Source organism: Stegodyphus dumicola, chromosome X2 (genome assembly GCF_044657685.1).
Source record: "Stegodyphus dumicola isolate Sdum_Otavi_A_Nest chromosome X2, ASM4465768v1".
Taxonomy (NCBI): domain Eukaryota; kingdom Metazoa; phylum Arthropoda; class Arachnida; order Araneae; family Eresidae; genus Stegodyphus; species Stegodyphus dumicola.
The window spans coordinates 58447876-58464138 of NC_140781.1; the positions used below are offsets into that span (position 1 = coordinate 58447876).

General features: G+C 31.9%; 1 protein-coding gene across 3 annotated transcripts in view; it reads right to left on the bottom strand.

Annotated features, from left to right (window-relative positions):
* Positions 1-8967: 8967 nt before the first annotated feature.
* kn (EBF transcription factor knot) overlaps positions 8968-16263 on the bottom strand; it is a 386251-nt gene continuing 378955 nt past the window's right edge. For all 3 annotated transcript variants that reach the window (XM_085809758.1, XM_085809759.1, XM_085809757.1), the window contains exon 14: positions 8968-15192. In XM_085809758.1, coding sequence (XP_085665884.1) covers positions 15089-15192 — 104 coding nt within the window. In that variant the 3' untranslated portion in view covers positions 8968-15088. The remainder of the gene's footprint in view (positions 15193-16263) is intronic.

Genomic DNA, 16263 nt, shown 5'->3' on the forward strand with positions numbered 1-16263 from the left:
GAAAATAAAGCAGTTCAAAAACTTCGCAGTTTAAAAACATCGTCGTCGAAAATATCGTGGTAAAAAATAAAGTACCTACAAATCCCCCAGTGACGATAACATCGCACATCGCTTACAGATTTTAATAGTTGTAAGTGCGTGTTCGCATAATGATTTGGGAGCGCAAGAACGTATGAAGGATACTTTTACTTCCATATTTCATATTTTTGAATGAACTAATAAATTTTTGCAGAAAACTTAAGCATTTAAAAATTGAAAATTAACGCAAATTATTCAACTTAATTTTAAATTTACATAGTTAGTTAGCAAATAAATTAATCTTTATTTATAAAGTTTTCTTGATAATTTTTATGAAAAATACAGTCTAAAATGCTTAGAAAAAAGAAGATAAATGCTTAGAAAAAGGAAGATAAATAACTACATAAGGTTACCTCTGTAAAACTTGCTTAGTTAATTATCAGATTATTTTTTTTTCACATTTGTTAATCTGATATTGTTTTAGTGAAAATAATATTTCGTTTTGTTTCCGTTTATCCTTAAAGTGTCGTTAGCAATTTCCTGTACAGCGTGCAACAATTTTTTTTATGTCGATTTGTTAGTTATGATGAAAGTCAGTTACATAATGTTATAGGGTTTGAAATTTGGGTTTTGGATTATGGGATTTGAAATTTATCATTATGGGATTTGAAAAACGTCATGTGTGCGATGTTATCGACATGCGATGATTTGTAGGTACTTTATTTTTTACCACGATATTTTCGACGACCATGTTATTAAACTGCGAAATTTTCGACCACGATATTTTGTACCACGATGTCTTAAAATTGCGATGTTTTCACTTTGCTTTATTTTCTCCCACGATGTTGCGTTGTCTTCTCCGCGACGTTTTCGTCCGCGATATTTTCGGCTGTAACTGTTCAAGCATGTGTGTCAGTTTTTACCTTTCTACCTTCATTATTCAGTGAATTATTGAATTTTCAAATGTTAACAAACTTTTGGGTCACCCGGTATTTGTAAATCGGTGAATGTGGACAAATTGTTTGAACGAAAGTTTTATTTTCCGAAGTGTCTTTTGTAAGTTGTTTTTGTTAAACTAGCATAGGTTCTCTCAAAAACTTTTATCAGAAAATGTTAAAAATCGAGTATTTATTTTTAGTCTTAGCGCTGAGAATTATATTACCTTATGCATATGCTCTTAGTTTAGATGTGCTCTCTATGTCATGGTGTTTTTTAACTCCAAACGGGTTAAGAATTATAAATTTTTTAACCTTCCAGCACGCAGGTCATGCACAAAGTTTACGACAAATTCGGTTTTTAATGCACATTTTTCACATACCGCAACTGAGAAGTCTTCAAATAGAAATGATTCTATTCCTCCTTTCAACCCTGCCTCACATCATAGAAAGTGCCAACAGGAAGTTATATGTGCCATCAGTTTTTTTTTTTTTTTTTGTGTGTGTGTGTGTGTGTTTGTTTGTTTATGTGTGTGTGTGTATGTGCAACGTAGCAGCTTCTTCATAAAAGTTACGACAAGGGCGTGGTCGTGGGTGAAAATTCCAAAAATATTTTTTTCTCAAATATTTTTGTAATTTTGTATTATTAATTAACGTGTATTATTTTAATTTGTATAAATTCGACTCTATATTTTTATATCGGTTTTCACGGAAACAAATATGGGCAACCAGCTGATTTTGCTGGCATTCTTCAAGAATTATCTGATGAAGAAAAAGAAGACAAGGAAACTTTTGGATGTGAGAAGAATAACAATATGACTGATTAAAATATAGAGATAAATAATATCAGCAGTGAATTTAAACAATAAATTTCGGATGATGATGCTAATAATGATATTGAAAAAAGGAATGATGATGATTATTAGTAAGAATAAATCTTCTAAGTGGTAAGAACAGAAGTATGCAAACTGCTTGAATAAGGTGAATAAATTCGAAATAAATTCGAATAATATGAATATTGTGAAAGTCTTATCTGGCCTAACACAGCAATCCAAGGATACAGAGAATGAAATAGGATCATTTTTTTTAAATAATTGATATAAATATGTTAAGTGAAATTTTGGAATGTACAAATAAATATATAAGTTAACTGAAAGGCAAATACTCAAGAGACAGCGACTGAATTGGTACCTCATGAGCGGAAATGATGGCATACTTTGGATTGCTATTTATGATACGAATAAAAAAAAGGACAGCACATAAATGTAAAAGAATTGTTGAGCGATGGCACTGGAACTGAAATAACAAGAACTGTGATGAGCTATAAGAGAGATTTATTTCTGACAAGTTGTCTTCGATTCGATGATAAATCAACAATACAGGAATATTAAAACTAGCTTGGATTTTCAAATATATTTATCACAAAATGAATTTTACATTTTCTATAATGAAATATATCGTTGCCTTTCCACCTGACTAAAAAAAAATGTATTTTAAAATAATTTACTGTCTTTTGAATGTAACATAATTTGTATTTTGCAATAATAAGGTTAATATTTTATTTCTTAACAAATTTATGATCAATATTCATCCATTTCTGTCGGTTTTCATGCCCAAAACGATAAAATAACAGATGCCGTAAAACGTACGAGCCGCGCGTGCTCATGTAAAATTGCCAAGCGCGCGTGCTGAAAGGTTAATGGTGAGCTCTACCTATTTTAGGCTTTGGCCGCTAGTAAGGCAAGAAAAGGTGGCCATTTTATTATGGGGGCTCTTAATAAGATGCCACTGTTACCTCCGAAGGAAAACAGACAATTTACATCCATGCCTTCTCTGGGATTCGAACTCGGGTATTTTGGTACTCGGGCAGTCAGAGCCACTAACAGCTTTCCCGTCTAGGCGGTAGAATTACAATGCGGAAATCTGAAATGAAATTTATGTAAATAAAGAAAGTGGCATTTAGAAAAATAAATATATTATTTGGGAAAGTATTCGAAGAAACTCTGCCATGCTTATATAGTCCAGCTTCCTTATAGAGGCCTTTATGATGCATTAAAGTTTGCCATAGAAAAAAAGATCTCAGAACTCCAAGAAATTCAAATATTTCTATTATAATCCAAGCTGGATTATATGCGCTACCCTTAATGGTCTTATCCAAACATCCATTAGTAAGGCAGTTTTGAACAAGCACATTATTTTGTGGTATGAATCCCAGCTTATTGTAAATTTAAAGGTTAGTTAATGGACTTTGTGTAAGATTACTTCTTTGATTACATTGTAGAGTCATTAGGTTTTCTTGAAGCAAGAGGTGAAAAAAATGCAGTGCTCTCGCCGGGACTCAAACCCTGGATCTCTCGAATACATGTCGAGTATGCGTCCACCACGAAGGCAAGCGGAAAGGAGGGAGAAATACCTTATGATATTAAGTTTTAAAAATATTTATGAATGAGGTACCTTCAGATGAAATTGGTAAGATTTTTTTTTTTTTTTCAAATTAATTTTACACTCAAAAAGCCATTCAGTTTTTTAGGTTTTTCCAGTTCCCTCTGAGCGGCACAGGAGTTTAGATTCATGATGAAGACCGGTATTTAATCAGAATGTATTAACTGAGTTCGTATAATTACTTATTTAAGTCTGTATTTTCATAAACTTACACTCATTAAGATGATATTTACGTTATTAAAGAAAGTAAGAAAGCAAAATATCTTAAATTATAAGGTAATATATGCCAAGTTGCAAAACTTCTGATGACCGGATAAAGCCGGTCATAACGCTCAGAGGGATAAAACAAATTATATACAAATATTTTATGCAAAAATCAAGACAATATCACTAAAGTTAATAACATTTTATTTGTCAATGTTCAGCTTATGCCGAAGAATGAATTTTTACTATTTTTGTTAGGTTTCTAAAGAATGAAAAGAAAGTTTACCTTCAATTAAAAGCCACGTAGTGATAATATCACTTATTATTTTAATAAAACTCTCTCCCTCTCCCCTTCGAGGGTCTCTCCCCAATTTCTCTACCATCAATCTATCGAGAGGACTTTCCTCTCGCCTCATATTTAGAGTGCTCCCATGCCGTACAGTCGTTATACGTTCGCAAACATTCATATCTTCTCCGGTATTCGAAAACTAGGCTTTTCGGTACGTAGTCAGAGTCGCTAACTACCATCCGGTTGTTGATGGTCCTATTTTTCTGTCGTAAACCTTCTTCTTTCGTAATGAAGTAGAAATAAATTTTTTCGTGTGACAGTTTAATTTTAACACATATTGTAGGTTGAAATGTATCTTTATTTCCGTTAAAACAAGATGCAAATTTTTTGATGCTTTTGAGCTATGAAATTAGTTTTATTTTCCCAAATGCATGACCAAATAGTCCTTCAACAAAAGTAGAACAAAGGTATCAGCTATTCTATTCATAAGCCCAAAACAATCCACATAATCTGGTTTAATTTTTGCCTCATTGAAAATAAACAAAAATGGCTACTTTAATTTACATAGACAAAAAAATCGCATAATTATTTTTATTCAGCTAAATACTAAAGTTAGACGCGTTTTTACTGATGGCAAAGCTAGAATTAAGTAATAATGTATTATATATTATAAAATGTTTGCTTTCACTGTTGTATTATAAAATGTTTGCTATGTAATAAGTTTATAATTCACTGATATATCCGAAAACAGCGCACCGTGTAAAGCCAACAGAAAGTGACTGACTGAGCTATGCAGGGTAAAAATAAAAACTCCTTGCAAAGTGAGGGAATTCGCGTTTAGCCATCATGTTAGTTTAGTTCATTTTTAGGAAGAGTGCTTGTGTAGCAATGATTTGCAACTTTTACAGGAAAAAAAATTAAAAACGCGTTAGTAAGTTTTATTTTACCTGCCTCAGAAATAAGAAAAAAAACGATGCAGGTAACTGGAGTTCCAGATAAATGGAATCAGAGTTCGCTATATGGCGCCTGTAAAAAGCAGCTGTTAAAAGAGAAAGAAATCTTCATTCTCGAGGCTTGCAGCGGAGTCCTACGGGCTTCACGTACTCTTGTCCATACGAAGGAGGGATAAGAAATTTTTAGCAACCGCAATAGTTGTGTTATACTTCTTTAATGTGTAATTTCTCAATAACGAAAATAAACTTATTCTGGTTTAAAAAAAACAGCTATTTACAGCCAGTAATTTGTAGGTGAATTTAATTCTGATTAAAAATTTGTCATAAATGTTTTTTGTTAGAAAGATTTAAATAAATCAGACACCTTCTTTATATATGTCCCTTTTATTTTCATTTGTTTATTTGTTATTTTTTCGTCATAAAATACTATCAAGACTTTAGGGTTGGATATATTGTTCTTAGAGTTGAGAGTTAGACATGCTTCTTAATCAAATGAAGAATTGTGAAACTGTTAATTAATAAACAATTTAAATAAGAAGCATAAGAATGTAATTAACTGGTGTTTCATTTCCCTATTTACTCAGAATATGTCTGGCAAAATGTATTTAAAATTATATTACTATATGCAGCTGCTACATTTTTAATTTAAAAACAGCAATGACACTGGCGTTAATTAAATAATTATGAGCTGATCGGATAAGTTCTAAGGCTATACTTAACAATTATTTTAAACTGCTGTAATTGTTGGAGGATTGAAGGAACAGTAGCTACTTCTATCATTACTTTTAAATATGTCTTTTGATTAAAAAATAATGTATTGATTTTAGGTATTGCACAAAACAGGGAAATCAAAAGGCATTGATATATAATTTCGCACAACATGTAATGTCCAGGAAACAGAGAGAAAGAAAGCTTATATTTTATCTTTGTTCCATTAATTAAAATATTCAAGATCATATTGCACTGGCGAAAATATATTTTATGAAAATTTGTGCTTCTTTTAAATGCCTAGCATGCATATTTCTGTGGTTTATTTTCCCCTTTCTCAATCCACCCCCCCCCAACATTCGAACTGACTGACAATTTCTGGAGATGATTCAAACTGCAAAATTTTGTCTCCGCATTATTTTCTACCACGATGTTTTATATTTTTAAAGTTTTATCTTTATCGAATATAGTTTACATGCATTTATGTGATATACTTTTGAAGATGAAAATTTTTAAACATAGGAAATCTTCGTTTCATAGAAATGAACTTTTCCCGTATAACTTAAGAAGTACATATAAGAACATTGATTGGGCGTCCAATTTCAAGACAACAACATTTTCAACGACATTTTAGAATGGGCTCATTTAGCAAGATAGCTTAGTTTTTAGATGTATATGTATGTTGTCAATAGAATTTTTAACCCTCATGTTAGATTTTAATAACTAATGAAATTCTCTCCCTTGTTTCTCCTCTGTAGTTACAATAAAATCAAAAATTAGCACATTAAGATTAATGCGGTATCATTCTACTTCGGAGAAAATTTTCTCACCTAAATTAAAACTTGGAAAAAAAACAGACATTAAGCTAACTGCATTAGAACTTGGATTAGCATTTTGTCCCAAATAAGATGAATAGAAATTTTTGTATGCTGATAGGGAACGAAGCTTCAAATCAGCAATGTTTTATAAAATGAATAAAGGTTAGATTATAACTGGAATGATGCTGTCAAAAAACATAAAAATGTAGTTCCCGTAAATTTTATAGCTAGGTTACTTCTTCTGGAGGAACAAAAATCTTGAAAATGACAAAATGGCTCTATTTAAAATATACTGCAACAAATTTTATAAATTTGTTCACCATTATGTGAGCCCACCAGCGGCCGAACGGTAAAGTCGCTGAACACTGGTAGTTCGGTCCGAGGTTCAAATCCCGCGAACGGGCTGGCTGCATGGGTCTTTTCGTGGTTTTCCCCATGTGTAACGTGTATACGAGCCAGTTTCCCTAAAAAAGTCCTCCACGAAAGGCATCCCTCCTCTTAGGCAGATAGCCCTAGTGTGCTTTGCCATAATTAAATACACCACACACCACCATCACCATTATGTGAACAATCTTCAATAGATTTTAAATTAAATCAATATTTAACTGGACATGGCAATTTTAACAGCTATTTAAAGCAATCTGGACTTGCTTTAGGTACTTTGTGTAGTTGTGATAGCGACGATAAAGGTGCTAATTATTTTCTTCTTGAGTGCATTCATTCGTATCCAATAAAAGAAGATATTTCAGTCACTCTAAAGCAACTATCTGTATTTTAGCCACCAATTTTTTCTGAATTTTTATGAAATAAAGAAACAATTTCTGCTTTTCCGAATTTTATTCACAGTTTACACTACTGAGTTCCCTTTATTTCATGGCTATATTTTATTTTGTGTTTCTTTTGACTTTTTTACTTATTTAAATTTTTTTTTCCTCCTTTGAGTGCTATTTGCAATGCTAATATGTTTATTTATTTTGGCAGTGCTATAACTCACTTGTGTAAGCCTTGTGGTGTACTTTGTGTAACACGAGGAATTGAAAATTGAATTAACAAATAAAAGTATGAACTAAGATGTTGCAGCTAAAGTGTAAGATTATGCTCCAGAAAAACAGTTTAAGGTATGCTCCCAGGCACTTCAATAAATTTTCGCTACAGTTCGATCTGATACCATCTTTAAAATAATTTTTCGCTTACGAATACAATAGTAACTATAGTCAGGCTTTTAAAATAGATAGTTATGTTGACTATTTATAATCGCATTTAAGAATTCTCACTTGCGTTTCTCCCTCAAAACCCTGAGTTGTTCCGATTACGGTATATTTTATGATGAATCTGGTACAAAAGATTTAAAAGCAGGCTTCTAATTTTTCGTTAGTCTCAAATGATTTTCTGTACTAGATTTTCAACGATCACAAGTTATTCTACTTCTAGCTGCCCCAAAAGAAATAATTTGTGGAAGGACTTTCCATGTGTAAACGTAGTCATGTTGCTTCATAACTGAAAAAAAATCTAAGAGTCTTTTTTGTTTCCAGTCTAATCGGTCTTTGGGAATCAAAACCATGACGTTAACTCCCAGGGTTTCACTGCTTTGCTACATCAAATTGCACAGAATGTTAGATTTTTGGGAGCAGGCAGAACGAAAAGTCAGCCATGCTCTCGCCGGGATTCGAAACGAAAATCATTGAAAAACTAGCTGGACGTGATCACCACTTACATCATGAGAGCTCACATGGTGGATTGCGAGAATTTCTTCCAGAATTGTTAAATCACTAATGAGAAATCTTCAGCACTGAAATCCCTTGAATGCTTGATGAATTGGCCGTAGATACAAACCTAACGTACCACTCGGTTGTCCTGTTTACCGTCTCAAGCCAACTGCTCTATCTAGCTATCTTTTGCACTGAAATTCCTTGAAGAATGGCCGTAGGTAGAAGCCTAATGTACCATTTGTTTGTTCTGTTTAGCGTCTTAATATCTAACTCCATTTAATATTGTGCAGCAACTGGCACTTTCATGATTAATATAATCGCATGTATAATTTATATACTTTCATTTTTAGTTCGCTATGGATCTTCGCTTTTATTCAGTACATGTTGATGTCCGTTCACTTGATATATCGCATGCACTTTTTTTTAAATTTTTCCTTTACCGCCTCTAGTTTTCCAAAGCTAATCTCGGGTACATTTTATTGGTGGAAAATAAATGTTATTTCCCCTAATATTGTAAGTTAAATTACAGAGCTTCTTGCGTTAGGAAATTATTATTAAATCTTTTGATATTAAAATCTGCTGATTTAACCAATTTAGTAGTTGTTTTGTTAAACTGCATTTTGGAGGATTTCAACACTTTTCGAAAGTCTATGTAATCGTTCCATACTTACTTTGCAAATATCTGTGTTTTATAAATAAATAGCTTTTCTTACCTTTCTTATTTGTTCCCAAGTATTGTTTGCTTTGTACTTACCATAGGCATCATTAAATGTGATGAAATGCATCTCAATTTGAAATCATGTATGTATAATTTTTAAGGCTGTGTGAAAGAGGCAAAGTGACTTACTTCATGGAAATCTTTCAACAATGATAGTTTATAGTAATAAAACAGTTTATTTTTCCAATTACGTTACATTACATTAGCGTTACACATCACAAGCAATGTCACAAAAGAGTCGCAATACATCAAGATTAATAATATCGTATACAGCTTTAAGTCAATACATTTTGACTTAATGAAAGAAATAATTTATCACCCTCCCCTTCTAATAGGATTTAATAAAGATCATGCTTTTCAATGCTAATTTACATTATACTAAGATGTGAAAACTGAGCAAACAATCACTGTACTCCTACTTACTTTTCTAATAATCAGGGTACCGGTTTAGAAATCTTGTGGCCATAAAATACTTTTCTCACTCACCTTTCATTAGGATGCTTGTAAATACTATTTGGCAAAATAATATCACTCACCTGCAGTTGCACAAAAGAATGGTAGTAGAGTGGTAAAATTTCTTTATTACATTATCGAGTTAGTAACTTCAGTTTAATTTTGCATTGGATGGAAAGCCAACGGGACTTCAGGTAAACCGGCATGGAATTCTTGCTGTACAATGTGATTTACTTAGAGTGTGTTTGTTATCCATCGCAATACTCTTTCAGGAGAAAATTTAGAGATATTTATTTTATGAGGTAACTGACCATTTCTATTAAACTGGAAAAAACGGAATAAAAATTCTGGTCCGAGACTGTATTACTATGCATATTGGATCAGATGTCGTGCATATATTGTGGGTTTTATCAGAAAAGCTTTTATTAGCTAAATTATTTTTCTTCAATTCTTTTCTGTAATAGTCATGAGAATGACACATAACTTAAAAATCTTGATTATTTTTGTTGATGTTAAAGGATGCAATATGATTGCTGTACTATAACATTATTTCGCTCCACAAAAATTCAAATCACACTTCTAAGTAAATGAATTACAGTGCACATAGAAATGAAGCAAAAATATCATTTAGCATAAAATTACGTTTTGTTTTTATTTAAAAACACCAAACAATGGTATGATGATGGTGACTGACCTCTCAGTCATACTGAGAACATGGGGTGTTAATATCAACCAAAACTTGACTAGAATTAAACAATTAAATTGATGTGGTCACACACAGAATGCCCCAATTTTAAATTTCAGAGATCAGAGGTAATTTAAGTAGACGAACATTATATTACAGAAGTATGATAAATGGATTTATCACATGCCAAACTGCCTGTATAGATTATGTACATGAACACTGCATCAAATGAATATTACAAGGTCTCATATATATCTTTACAGAAGCCAGATGCTTTGAAACTCTAAGTTACTATAAGGATTCACAGCACTGCAGACTTGCAAAAAACAGCACACTTCTTCACTTTCTAATTTAGAAAAGCTTTCTGCTATAGAATTAATTTAACAACACTTTCGTTTAAGAGTACTGCTGCGCTTTAAATCCTTATGATACTTGAATCTCAATTCTGGATTTTAGTTATCTGTAGTTTTCTTCTGAGTGGCCAAGGCAGGACATTAGGTAAAATTGCCATTTGTTAGTGATGTCTCGATTAAAGTACAAGCGCGTTGTAAAAGGTATGACAATAACCGTGAGAGCATGTTGTCTTAGGATATGCGTCATTTAAGACACCTTCTTTTTTAAAAAATGGAACACGTTTTTAAAACTGTCGTTTCTAAATTTAAAACTTTAATGAAGCTCTCTCACCTAAGGGCAGAGATATGAATGCTCATATTGATCTCACATAACACTTTTAAATTTTTTAATCGCAGTAATTATCTCAGGCTAGACTTAAGCCAAACAAAACGAGAAGCTTGAGTTAATTAATATAGTATAAAAAGAAATATATTATTAGTTAAAGTCTTAAACTTTTTACAGCCATAAAGTCTTAAACTGTTTATCAAGGTTAAATTATAGCATTAAACTTTTTATCAAGGTATCATCTAACAGCCCATAAAGTCTTAAACTGTTTACAAGGTATCATTATTTTTTTTCCGATTTTTTCCTCCTTTTTTGTCTCACAATTTAAAGAAAGGGGAAAATATTTAAATAAAGAATAACATTACTCCATTTCCTCCCATTTTATTTTTTTCAGTTAAAATTACAACACACCAGCAGAGTCCAAGGAGATAAAAGTGTCTATTACTTCTATTCTCTAAGCTCGATCTTCTCTAAAGCGAAATGCCTGAGTTGGATTTCTTCCGTGTTTTCCCGCTTACTTAAAACGCAAGCTGAGTTCTTTTATAAAGTCTTCCATGAAAAGCATTGATGACAATATTGTTTTCTTAAGCTTTCGTGTTACAACTTTTTAATGCTTACAAGAAAGCGAGTACATATAATATGCATTCGTTTTTATAAATCAGGAACTAACCTCTGTCACCTCAAAATTAATCTTCTCGAAATCATTTACTTCATGGAATACATTTTCAGTTTCTGCGAAAAATATATCTTTCGATTTACTTTTAACGCATGAAGTTTAAAAAGTCAATATTAAATTTAATATATAATTTATCTAATACGTAAATCAGATTGAAATAAAGAAAGTTTATTAATTCAGCTTTCTCATCGATTAGGTTTAAGGTAATAATTCCTTCCCCCTTAATAAAATGAACTCGCCGTAAATTTACTCTCAGTTTTATATAAAAATAAATTCTGATCATTAAAATTGATTATGTTAGTTTTTTTAAATATGAACATCATTTTAGCAAGCAGACAGGAATAAATATACCTAGAAGGAGGAAAAATACTAGTTTTTTTTAAGATTATTTGTAACTGAGCTCCGGGTGTGAATGAAATTTCAGTAAAGTGCTACTGATAAATCGGCGTAACGTAATGTTGTTCTGTTAGAATATAGAAAATGTCAAATTAAAGTTTAGAAGAAAATTTCCAAATTTTAGCGTGCGTAGCTAATTAGCTGAGCATGTTATTGTTACATACTTCTCCTTTCCATACCACTATATCATTTAACATTGTACATGAAGTACCAAATCGTATTTAAAAACCTAACAGAAAATTAATGAAAGGATCTTCTTAGCCCAAAATGTAAAAGAATTCTTCCTCCCCAAAAAACTTAAAACGAGTATCTCATAATGAAACGTAAGGTTTTAATCTAGAAAACAAGTAAATTTTGAAATTATAAAAATCATACCTGATATCGAAATGTATGAGTACTCAACTCTTGAAAAATATAAGGAATGCCGATTTTCTTACTTTCATGTCAAAAATTTAAATTCCTGTGTACTTTTTTAACCATGAATTTTACAAAAAGTCAGTATTTAATTTAATTCATAAATTTTATTAAAATGTATTTTACTGATAACTATAAACATACGTTTGAAATGTGTCAATAATTTTTGAATTTATCCGTAATTTTTGCTCGGTTAGTTTAGCTATCTATCATAAGGTTCCACATTAAGAAAATTGTACATCCAAATCGAATTTGCAACTAGCTCATTCAGTATATACTGCAGCAAAGAACTTGAAAGCTAGTTGTCTGGGAAAAAATGCCTCGATGGAAAACTTTATACAGGAAACTGACTCATATTCACATTGCACATTAAAAAAAATCTTGCAAACTCCAAGCAGTCATTAAGAATCTAAACGAGGAAATAAAAAACAACTTTGAGCAATCTCATATACTGAATTTTATTTGCTAGATCGTAGGGGGAAAACGAAAAACAAAAAAATTAAATAATTAGTTGCAATTTTAATAGTATATTTTTCCTAAGAAATTCATAATAAAAATTACATAAATTACTGTTTTGAGAGTAAGGTTTATTTTAAAGGAAAAGGCTATATCTTTACGGGGGGGGGTGTACATATTCCGCAAGCAAACCAGTAAATTTTCTCTTTTTCTAAAAATAAACATAATTAAGACGGCTAGAGGAACATTTTATAATATCCTAGCATAAAAATTAATCGGTACATTTCAGGAATTTTGCTTTTTTAAACTTTTGCACTTTTAATGAACTTAATTAACTTGATTTCTTTATTTGGCAATTAATTTAATTCATTAGGACATTGCATGGCTTTAAAATTTTTAAATACCTTATCTTTAGAGCTCAAATAATAATTTACTTGAAAAAGGCCGAAACGAAACTTCATAATTCAGTTTCAACTAATAAGAAATCAGGTGTAGTTGTAACAGTGCTTTTCAAACGTTTTTAACATCGCGATCCACTTACTTATAGTTACAATCGTGTTCCGCATGCATGTAACAATTTTTGGTGAGTAATTTGGAAGAAAACAGCTACAAAATGGAGAACTGTAGAAGATATTACTGACGAAATAATAATAAATAAATTTTACTACTAACAACTAATTAGTAAATATAATTAACAAATATATTATATGTGTATATAATAATCTAAGAAAACACATAAAACAACGGAACTTCACTATACACTAAAATTTATCTCCCGGTCCTCTGGTGTGTCGAAATCCAGACTTCGGGAACTACCACGATTTTTTTTTTTTTTTAATTTACTTCAAGTGTGGAAAACGAAACGTTTCAGTGGTCTGACATAACAGTCAGGAAGAAGGTTTTGGAAATTAGATTAAAGAGAAGCTTTTAAGGAAAAGAATATTCCAGAGAAAGTATTCAAATGTAATTTAAGAAAAATATGAGATTGATATTGTCTTCAGCATTCGTCTCTCTGCCCTAAGGATTAATGTTTGTGAAAGAAGCTAAGATCACTAAAATATACAGATGTCCGTGAACTATTGATGAACGATGTGGTTGACTTGCTTGTGTACTTTTAAGATCTCTCGCAAAATGCACGAGTGACTGTAAAATGTCCTTTCAATTTACACATTGTGAGAATTTTAAATACTAGTTTTGACAATGAATTCTTGAAAAGTAATTGGATGTAATAGCAGCTCTAAAGATCGGAATAATATTTATCATTCTCACATTTCATGATTCTCTCCGACTCTTTTATTTATCTACATCTACCTCCTCTTCAAACATCGTTCTAAATTATGAGTTTGATAGAGAAATTATAATTTGTTTTCAAACGATACACAATATTAAAATATTTTGTCATCGGCTAATATCTTTTCTAAAATGAAAAGTCTTTTGAGAAACAGTGTTGATGTGTTACTCTATAAAATTCTTCCTCTCAGGAAACCGAAAGAAAACATTTTATAAATTTCATTCATCGGCTAAATATAAATATGAAATAGCGAAATTTAAATTAAGAAAAAAAATTTTGCTTTTGAGCATTTATAATGTTTAATGACAAATATAATTGCACTCAATATAAATAATAAAAAATTCTAATGTATATAAATATAGAAATATAACAATAATTAGGCAACGAGTTTATAGAGAAAAACAAATAATCAACTTGAAAAATAATACTTTCTTTCTCTTGTATAACATTAATAAATAATGGACAGAAACTAAAACATGAGACAAACAAAAAATTCTTTTTTAGTTATTTGACGTAATTATGGCGCTGGAATTCAAGTATTAGGATCTTACCAGCAGATCCTAAAAACTCAGAAGTTAAAAAACAATAAATTACTTATCATAAATGCATTTATAGCATTATTATTTTCAGTAATGAATCTTTTTTCAGTAATGAATATTTTTTCGTATTTTCATTAACTTGCGCCCTTTAAAATTGAATACTTTCTTTAAATCCCTGTTTAACTGCTTTAAACAAAGCCAAACCATTACGAGAAACAGAACCTATACATATTTATATCTTTTCTAATGGCTTCTTAAACAGAAAAATATTGAAACGTAATTCAGTTTCGTGTGATTACAGCACTCAAAACTTCTTTCCATGTCTTTAAAACTCTGTAGAAACTTCCATTTGCTGCGACTCTTTAGAACAAGGTTGTATCACAAAGGATCTCAACCTAGAATTCCGATGTCTTTTGTTCTTAAACAAGTGCAGTTGAAGTAAAACACACCGGAAGATGAAAATGGTGGCAATGAAATTTTGCGATTCGCATCAACTGTACAGCATTCAGATTTGTGTCCTTCAGTGTTCAGTTGCTGGATATGTCCCAGAAATCTCCTGTCACTGTAAATGTCGCTGCCTAGTCCACGCAAATGGCTACATTCCAAAAGGGCTTATAAGCCCAGATCGGATGTGAGGGGGGCCTGTTGAAAAGGAATGTCTGCGGTCGATTCAAAGTCGCCAGTCTGTTGAGGCGCAACTCCACCGTCACTTAGATGTCACTATAGAACTGCCATATGACTGGCCATTGCACGTGGGAAGGGCAAAAGGATTCATTGCTGCGAAAGGCGAGGATACGATACTTCCCATTCCTAGACAAAAATAAAAAAATAATTGAATACATTAGTTGATTTTTAAAAACTAGCAACATTTTGAAGAAAATAAATGAGATTTAAGTTCGGATCTAATCTCCTAACTTAAATAAAAGGCCACTGCTCTGAGTTCTACCTACTTAAATTGACAGAAAAGGTGTACCCTTTTTCGATAATTGACATTTAATGCGTTTCACTTAAACCGAAATGGAATTTTCTCTGCTTGCCCCTAAAACATTTCTTTTCAGCACAGATTTTTCTCCTCCGATGGAGATACTGTGATAGTCACATTTCGTGAACTTTTGCTTTAGTACCATTCAATTTCTGAGACCGCTTCTTTTCGTATTTCATGTAAACTCTTTGGAATCCTTAATAATCTTAAAACAAACTTTTCATATCTGGCAAAATATATTTGACGAAAGTATTAATCAGTTGTAGAGTCATTAGGTTATTTTAAAGAAAGCGACATGAAATAAGCAATGCCTTCACCGGGACTCGAATACTCCGAGTGTGCTACCGTTGCACCACGAAGGCATACAGAAAGGAGGGAGAAAATGCCTTATATACTATCGAAGACGCGGACGCACTTCATTGCCTGCTCTCCTGCCCTCTGACAGAGCACCTTCGACAGCGGTTCTTTCCTTCCGACTATGTGAATAGACTGTTCACGGACTATTACTGCAACAAGGGCATCTTAGAGATAATGAAGCAAGTGAATGAAAATAATTATATCCAAGAAACTACAGATTACTGTAAAATGTAGAAAGGCGGCCTAACCATCATATTGCTAGCAATGACTAGGATGACTTCCTAACCCTGTAGTGCCATTAACTTAGTTTGGCGGCACAAGTTAAGTAAAGTGACCATCCCTTTTCTTAAAGGGCGACTGGAGATTCGGAGACCCAGTTGCTAAATTCTGGCGGTGAAGAATCATCATCCACCACTTTTTAGTTCGGGCGCCAGTAAGCACTCCTAAGCTCTCTCTCGAAATATGTTTAACCTTGCTTAAATACTCGTTCTAACCCATTTGCATAAAAAGCTATACTAAAACTCATTCTGGTAGGGAATAAT